The following is a 9,121-nucleotide window of genomic DNA, read 5'->3' as shown; positions in this document are numbered from 1 at the left end:
CAAGTGACTTTCCTGACTTGTTCAAGTCAATGATTCGCTTTTTCAGATCCATGCTGAGCTCCTTTGACTTTCCCATTGTAGCGTTTGTGGGCGTTTGTATCCAATGAGCCCTATTTAAATGGCCTCAGAGAAGTCACCAGTTGTAGTCACTCATAATCACTCACAAGAAGTTAAGAGGCCATGCTATGAAGCTCATTTCATTGACACAACTTTCTAAGTCACCAAAATTGCTAATTCATGTTGCTGTATGTATATTTTTGACCCAGCAGATTTTGTCACTTTTTCTGTTAACCCATAATAAAGTCATGAAAGAACCAAACTTCATGAATGTTTTTTGTGACAAAGAAGTATCTGTTCCAATCACTCTATCAGAGAAAAATCAGAGTTGTAGAAATAACTGGAAACTCAAGAGAGCCATGACATTATGTTCTTTACAAGTGTATGTAAACTTTTGACCACAACTGTATATATATGTATATATATGTATATATATGTATATATATATATATATATATATATATATATATATATATACATATACATATATATATATATATATATATATATATACAGGTATAGGTATGGTTGTCAGAGGTTCGCTAGGAGCAGCATTAGCAACAACAGTAGCACGACGGAGGGGCAGCAGTACGCAGGTCACAGCCACAGTGACACCATCAGCAGCGCGCGGTAGGTTACAGCAGGAGTGGTGCTGCTGGTGTTATGACTCCAGCGTCATGTCCCGCCCCCCCCCCCCCCCCCCCCCCCCTCTGTTGTGTCCTCCGGCGTCGTCAGGTTAGAGGAGGACGGTCACACTGGCACCTCGCGCTCACATCCCATACTGGATTTACCGGACTCCACCTGTCGCGAGCGCTATTTTTTTTTTTCCCTCTCTCTCTCTCTCTCTCTCTCTCTCTCTCTCTCTCTCTCTCTCTCTCTCTCTCTCTCTCTCTCTCTCTGTCAGTGTGGGTAAGCGAGCGATAACAGCGCGCGCTCTCTGACACAGGACTGCACGAGACGCAAACAACAGTGAGCGAGACCTGGCTGTTTCTGTTTTTTTTTTGTTTTGTTTTTTTGGTAAAATCGAGTGCGGTCGGTTACCGGACAGCTCCAGCTCTGTTCGCCTGCTTTATGTTTAGATTTTTTATTTTATTTTTGTCCATTTTCCCGACGACAGAGGAGGAAACAACGACCATAAATCCGGTGGATGGTTTTTTACCCGCAGTGCCTCAGCCAAGCAGCCAACCGGGGAAGCAGAATGTCAAGGCAGCAGCAGCAGCAGCAGCAGCAGCAGCAGCAGCAGCACCGGACGCCGTTAAAATTCACCGACAACGTGGTGGAGGTCAAGAGCAAAGTGAGTGTCGAGGCTAATGGGGACGTTCGGCTGTTAATGTACGGCGGTAACGACAGGATACGGAGTTCGGTTCGTGCGCTCGGTGTACACTGACAACAGACGACACCGACACATAACCTTCGGCTGTCGTTCATAAGATGGGCTACGTGACGTTTCACCGCTCGACGCTGCTGATTCAGGGGAGCCTCGCGTTCCGGATACATGACCGGTCTGCGGTGCAGCTGTCAGGCGGCCCCGAGTGCGTCTTCTGTCGGCTACACTAGCAGCAGGCTGCCCGACCCCGTCGCTCCTTTTCCACTTATTGAGACAAAAACATGCGTTTCTGCCAGCTGCACCTTTGCATGTTCGGGTGCATGCATAGATTCAAAGTGAATATAACATATATCACAAAGAGTACATGCAGTCAGTCTGCAGCGTCTTCACTTGAATGAACCAGGTTGTGTTGTCATTGTGTCTAGGGATGCACCGATCCACGTTTTTCACTTCCGATACCGATACAGATATCTGAGGTTTAGTATCGGCCGATACCGATCTGATACCGATCTAATAGAGAAAAACAGTGCTGAATCGATTTAAAAAACGCAGCCGACGCTACGCGCCCCCAGGTTGTCCATCGCTTTTCTCATGTTGCTGGCGTTGTCCCTCAGAATCACGTGGATTTTGCTCAACTGAATTTGCCACTTGTCAAACATTTCCTTCAGGCTAGCTGCTATCGCTTCGCTGGTGTGCGACCCACGAAAGTTTGTTGCATTTAACATTGCACTGTGTGGCACAAAAGTTTCATCCAGCCGGTGTGCTGTTAAACTTAAAAGTGACACAGGGGAAACGTCGGAGCTCCAGATGTCTGTCGTGAAACTTATCGATTTGACATCTTTTATCTCCTTCAATATGCGTTTGCACACTTTACCGTGCAGTTCAGGTAGCGCCGTCTCCGACAAATATTTTCGGCTTACCATGTCGTAGCGTGGTTCCGGGTGGTTAACTAGCAGCCGGAATCCCTTATCCCCGACAACTGAGAGCGGCTGCCCGGTTCCAGATGGCTGATCCTTTAGCTCGCTCCATTTTGAAAACAATCTATGCGGCCAGTTCGCTAGCGCATGACGTTACGCAGAGCACAACGCATATAATTGGACTGAATAGATTTGCCTTTATGGATCGGTCACATTGTCACCGATACCCGATCTAGAATTTTTTCCTATATCGGGACCGATACAGATATTGATATCGGATCGGTGCATCTCTAATTGTGTCCACACGTCCTTTCACAATATCGCCCCGTTGTAAAGACGCATTATGCCAACAATCCACAGAGAACCGAGAGCAGCTGAAGCATCTCAACACTACTTATTACATTAATAATGCACCGCTGTGGGAGGAAGCGTTCTCCACATGACGCCGTAATGAGGATGAGAAAATGAGTGGTCAGCAGGTTCTGCAGTCAGAACTGGATGATGGTGATGATGATGATGATGATGATGATGATGATGTATCTTAAACAAGAGCAGTTTTTAAAACACGGCTGTCGAGAGACAACCTGCAGCTCTGCATGCTGAGCGTGTCGTAGTAAAGAGTGGATGTGTTGTCCTTGAGCTGTTGTCGCCCCCCCGACCACATACTGGAACAGGAAGTGGTAGCGGGGGCCTGGCAGCGCCTCCTGACCTCTGCCAGCTCTCCTCCAAAACAGGGTCACAGTTTAGTTTCAGCCAGGAGCAGCGAAGGCCGGTATCCACAGTCATGTTGTGCGCAAGATGAGAAATGCGAGCAGTCTTTGTCGTCTTTGGTGAATAGAGCGTGTGGAGACACCGGTGAGACGAAGAGAACGCTGAAGATCTGGACCAGGATGAGCGGTGGATTTGTGATGACCCACAGTACCCTGACCCAGCCGAGGGCAACAGAGAGGAGCACAGATTTAAGGTTTGACAGGCGACACGAGATCGTGGCTCGACTAACAGAGCTTTGATCGGCTGTTGTAAGAACAGAATATAGCGGGAGGAGCGAGCAAGAGAGAGTTATGAATGAAGGAGGCATGAAGATATGGTCCTGGTGATATCGGACTCTCCCACACAGCGAGGCGTACGGCTTATGAACCAAACACCGGATCGGATCTGATCTCGGTGTTGGGGGCCGATACTCAAAGCCCAGAAAACAAACCTTTCCTCACCTGAAGGATTATCTAAAGGGCAAAGGTTTCAGGATTTGAAGGGAATTACTTCATCAACACACCCACCTCACTAAGCATGGAATAAAGACACACACACACACACACACACACACACACACACACACACACACACACACTTAACTTAAGACGTTTGTGTTCCAACACACTGCATTTAGAGATGTCAGTAATTAACCGTTTTACCGACCGTAAGACCAATTAGTGCTATCAGTTAAACATTAAATTAAAAGTATATATACATCATCAAAAAATCTGAAACTGTGTGTAAATGTATGTATATATATATATAGTTACATATATATACATTTACATTTTCAGATTTATATGCATACATATGCAGACTTTTATTGTGAAGAATTTAAAAGGAATTAAAAGTGTTTATCCACCGCTCCACAGCCGCTGCTTTGACCACGAAATATATACGACGTCGTCATGACGACGCCCGTTGGTTTGTGGACTAGAGCCTTCGGCGTTTGGGCCGTCACCGTCTTGGATTACGTCAGTCGCCGTCTTGGCTTTTTTTTTTGCAACCGGTGAATGGAGGTGATCATATTTGGAATGCGGAGGAGCGACGTAGAGAGACCTGTCAATCACAAAGTAGCCACGCCCTAAAAGTATACCCTGCTGTGATCAGACTTCTTTCTGCTGAGTTTCTCTGATGGTTATTATGAAGAGCAGTGAGTTTTGTCAGTGCTCAGTCTTCATGTTCAGTCTGAGTTGTGATGTGATGGGAGGCGTCTTTACTTCATTATTTGAGGGGAACAAACTAGATTTGACCTGAGGAGTTGATCAGCAGCCTACCACACTGACCATCATGATCGTGTTTTCATCATAATCTGAATAAGACGGGCTGTCTCTGTTCCGTCCTGGCAGTAATAATGTCTCTGCACACCAACACAGTGAGTGAGACAACGTTCCTGTTAAGCCATTTACATAATAACATAAACCCTCCTTTCCCTACAATAATCCATTTAACTAGACTGAGTATTTCCAGTGTTGTAATTAGCTCCCCACCCAAGACAGAATGTTTCTTGTGCGCTCTGCACTAACAGCTGCTATGTGTGAGTTGCAGACCCACAGTGTAGCTGTTAAACGAGGCCGTCCACCTCTTCCATGTGAGACATTTTGAGAGTGCACACGGTGCCCTTTATTACAGGCTGTGTGAGTGGAGCACGCATGCAGTACCTGTCCCGCCAGCTCCACAGAACAATAGGCATGAATGTCCTGGAGAGGACAAACCCAGCATACGTCCTGCTGGCAGCTGGAGATGAAAGACGACTCCTCTGGTTGTATAGAAGTCTAGTCTAAAATGACTCTACTTCTCTCTAGTGTCCACCAGGGGGCGACTCCTCTGGTTGTATAGAAGTCTAGTCTAAAATGACTCTACTTCTCTCTTGATTTATTCCCTCAGTAAACATTGTAAACATGAGTTTATGGTCTCAATCTCTAGTTTACGGTCTTCTTCAACACAGCATGATGTTCATTTAGTACATTATGCTCCATTTAGAGTCAAACAGACCATGAAGAGGGGATGATTTAGGGGCGGGGCTACACGCTGATTGACAGGTCTCTACCAGAGACTTATACAGCGTCTCTACGTCACTCCGCATTCAAAATATGGTCACTTCTGTTCATCGGTTGCAAAAAAAGACGACGGACGTAATCCAAGATGGCGACAGACAAATCTCTGAACTGGAGGCTTCAACACGGCGGTCCACAAACCAACGGGTGACGTCACGATGACTACGTCCTCTCATTGTGTACGGTCTATGAAGCCAACCTCAACAGTGCCGAGGAGGGATTGTACCTCATATTCATGACCTACTTATTTGCCTTTTATACGAGCCCTGCGAAGAAACAAGTCGATATTTAAACGTCCTGTTAACTGTTGGCTGAGAAGTGTTCCTCCTGAAGACCTCCTGCGTCTTGAAGCTACTCGCCCGTCTTTGTAAAGTCCTCCGACACGTTGTAGCCTCTCATCGGTGAACTGTTTGTGACAGGAAGCCCTGTTCTCACGCTCGCGTTGGTTGTCTCCCGCAGTTCGAGGCGGAGTACCGCCGCTTCGCCCTGAAGAGGAGCGGCCCCGGCGGCTTCCAGGAGTTCTACCGCCTCCTCCAGACCATCCACCGCATCCCCGGCGCCGACGTGCTGCTGGGATACGCCGACGTCCACGGGGACCTCCTCCCCATCAACAACGACGACAATTACCACAAGGCCGTGTCGGCGGCCAACCCGCTGCTCCGCATCATCATCACCAAGAAAGGTGAGACGACTACAGGCGCTCTCATACAACCTGTGGGCTGTCTCTGTCTCTGTGTGTGTGTGTGTGTGTGTGTGTGTGTGTGTGTGTGTGTGTGTGTGTGTGTGTGTGTGTGTGTGTGTGTGCTCCTTGTTCTCCACATCAAACAGGTTTTGTTCTGTAAACACAACACCACCTGATGACTCTCTGCTCTCATGCAGCTCTGCCTGGATTGTGTGTTTTCTCTCTTTCCTTCCACGTCTACGTCGTTACAGAGGTGGAGCAGAGACGCCGTCAAACACCGCGTCTATTCAGAGTGCGTGTCGGAGAACACGGCGGAAGTGTTGAATGCGTGTTCTGTTGAGCTTTAAAGAATCATTCTTACCCTTGGAAACAGCAGAATCCCAGCCACTCACTGGCTGTTATCACTCGGTGTATTACACTAAGAAAAGCCCTTCTTCCACCGGGAGACCGTGGACAACATTCGTAGTTCTTTTAACCTTTTGTTGTTTTTTGTGAAGCCAAAAATGTATTTGAATAAGTCCGTATGCGTGTTGAACGGTGCGTCCGCTTCAAGGTGGTATGACAACGGGCCGGTGGTCGGCTGTGAGGCCGTCGTTGTCGTCATTGAAGTATAAAATAATGAGGTTGAACACGGTTGAACTGGTGGAGCGCACTCGGTTTAGTGAGTCTAGAGATAACAGAGGCAGCAGATGGTTTCCTCTAACCGACAGGTTGACTTGTGGTTGTGACGTTTTCATTTTGTTCTCAGTGAATGTGGATCACTGATGGTGTAACAATTAATATAGCGAGGAAACGGAGCCTTTCTCAATAAGCCGCTCTTAGATTCTGTTCAAGCTCCGTTCAGTTTAAAGTCTGAGTGTCAAAGTAAACATAAGCTCTAAGAACCCTTGTGGCCTGGTTGATTGGTCAGAGAGGTACTCCACGTTCCTCATGGTTTTCACTGGTCCTCCTGTGGTGGAGAGGTGAGTTTTGACGCACACAGCTGTGTTTGCAGCGTCGTCAGCTCAGCCGCAGACGCAGAAAAGGACTTCACTAACCCGAACGATCACTTAAGGAGCAACGAAGGCGAAACGATAAGAGCAAACTAACCGAGACCAAGATCACGCCGATGATGATGCTAGCCGACCGTGTTGTGCACCGCTCAGACACACTGAGTGTGATTTAATACAGAACGTGTAGTTCTGTGGGACATGACGGATGTCAAACAAACCGCCCGTCTTCTGCTCCCGCTCAGTTCTTGCGCCGCGTGTTACATTTTACCGAATTATTGTGGAACGATCGTCGTTCCCTTCCCCTCGCCGCGTCTCCGTCTCCACGTCTTGCATAATTCATGATGTAACGCGGCTAATCTGCTGCTCGGCGGGCCGCTATTGTTGCCGCTAGAATCGCAGACAGCTGCTGGTGTAATCAGATTAACTCTGCGGTGTGGGAGAGAGGGAGGAGAGGCGGAGACGTGCACTTTGCTTTTTTTAAAATCCTGTTTGTATGCCGAGAGCTGCTCGGCCAAAACATGGAGAAATGTTGCAGAAATCCAAAACCGGTAAAGTCTTAAACACGCACTCGCACAAGTTGGATAATAACGGCCTAAGTCGATCTCCATTGTTGCTTTCCAGGCTAGCTGGCTGCTCATTAGTGAGGATTAGGACGTGGAATCCCTCTCACCCCAACACTTCATCTTTCATCCTTCAAGTGTGATCCGGTTCATGCGTCACGTGAACGGAGAGACTCGCACAGGGAAATCAGGCTACGTGAAGAATATAGTGTAATAACGGCGCTGACGATACATTTATTTTCCAAACACAGCGTCCCTGTGACAGTGTGGCCCCGTGCTGTCGGGACGCCGTGCCGTGTTCAGTGACTGTGTGGCTCTGCAAGGCTGGAAACATGTTCCCGACTGTTTGGGAACATCGGTTAGTTCTGTGCGTCTGTGTGGAATCACTCAGAGCCTCTCTCCATCCTCAAATTCATACCGCTCCCCTTCATCCCCTGCGACCTTCACGCCGCTGGTCTTTGTGTTTGTTTGCACTGTGTGTGTGTGTGTGTGTGTGTGTGTGTGTGTGTGTGTGTGTGTGTGTGTGTGTGTGTGTGTGTGTGTGTGTGATAGAGAGAGAGAGTGTGTGTGATAGCAGCCCATCTGCTGTTGTAAACCATTAGCCACTGAGTGGGATTATCTTACTCTAAAAGACTTCATCAATCATATCAGCTCCACTCACTGCCACCGGGGTGTGTGTGTGTGTGTGTGTGTGTGTGTGTGTGTGTGTGTGTGTGTGTGTGTGTGTGTGTGTGTGTGCGTGTGTGCGTGTGTGTGTGTGTGTGTGTGTGTGTATGTGGTCTGAAAGGATTACATGGAGGAGGGTGATGTCTAGTGAATTACATCCATCTGCAACAGTACTGCAGTGGTAGCCCGGGTAACAGTCTCAACCTGTGGTAGCCGTGGTTACAGTGGCAATTAAGGTAACAGTCTCAACCTGTGGTGTAGCAGTGGTAGCCGTGGCAACATCCTCATCCTGTGATCGTACTACAGTGGAAGGAACTGAATCATTTGTCTTCTGTATAAACTATACACATGACATAAGTAAGCGCCTCCAAACGGACCCGACAGCAGTACCGTGTGCCGGTTCACCTCCTGGGCACTGCCGAGGCGCCCTTGAGCAAGGCACCAAGTCCTCATAGTAACCGCTTGGGGTTTCTGTGCTGCGGTGCAACTCATTACCCTGACTCTCTCTGTATTATTATTATTATTATTATTATTATTATTATCCAATATCAGACCATCTCTAGCAACTCTCTTCTGACTGGCTAAGTGGTACAAATGTCTTTATCTATAACTTATCTTGATCATATGGTTTTGGGGGTTTTTTTGTGCAAATTATTCACAAAGTCAAAAAAACTGTCCTGTACCCAAAAGTTCATCAGTAATGTTTCTGTGGAATAATCCATGACATAACGACGTCGCTGGGGAAGTATTTTTAGTCTGCAGATTAATGTAGCATCCTGTGGGGGGGGGGGTACCGCGAGCTTTGAGAGTCGGATGAAAGAGAAGCTGGCATACCTGAGAGTAAGTGTGTGTGTGTGTGTGTGTGTGTGTGTGTGTGTGTGTAAATGAAAGAGAGAAACCGGAGGGAGAGGAGGAGAAGAAGAGAAGGGGATGATGAGATGGGGGGGGTGTTATCTTCTTCCTGCCAGTATTGCGCCGCAGAAATGACTTTCCAGAAATAACAGACCCGGACACAAATAACCAGGCGGCACGCCGGCACGGTCTGACATGCTGGAGTCTATAAACGTATGGAGGAATGTGTTCCTGTAGGAGGGAGAGCCGGCTGTGGAC

General features: G+C 47.7%; 1 protein-coding gene across 1 annotated transcript in view; it reads left to right on the top strand.

Annotated features, from left to right (window-relative positions):
* Positions 1-1,107: 1,107 nt before the first annotated feature.
* The window catches only part of pard6a (par-6 family cell polarity regulator alpha), a 21,818-nt gene continuing 13,804 nt past the window's right edge, over positions 1,108-9,121 (top strand). Inside the window, exons 1-2 of the mRNA XM_068723650.1 lie at positions 1,108-1,351; positions 5,571-5,793. Coding sequence (XP_068579751.1) covers positions 1,205-1,351; positions 5,571-5,793 — 370 coding nt within the window. The 5' untranslated portion in view covers positions 1,108-1,204. The remainder of the gene's footprint in view (positions 1,352-5,570; positions 5,794-9,121) is intronic.

The sequence above is a fragment of the Cebidichthys violaceus genome, unplaced genomic scaffold (assembly GCF_023349555.1).
Source record: "Cebidichthys violaceus isolate CVI_PGR_0920_01 unplaced genomic scaffold, fCebVio1.0.p SCAF_3, whole genome shotgun sequence".
In the NCBI taxonomy this organism is placed as follows: Eukaryota; Metazoa; Chordata; class Actinopteri; order Perciformes; family Stichaeidae; genus Cebidichthys; species Cebidichthys violaceus.
Note: the sequence above shows the minus strand (reverse complement) of the source record. Positions and strands in the feature narration are given on the sequence as shown.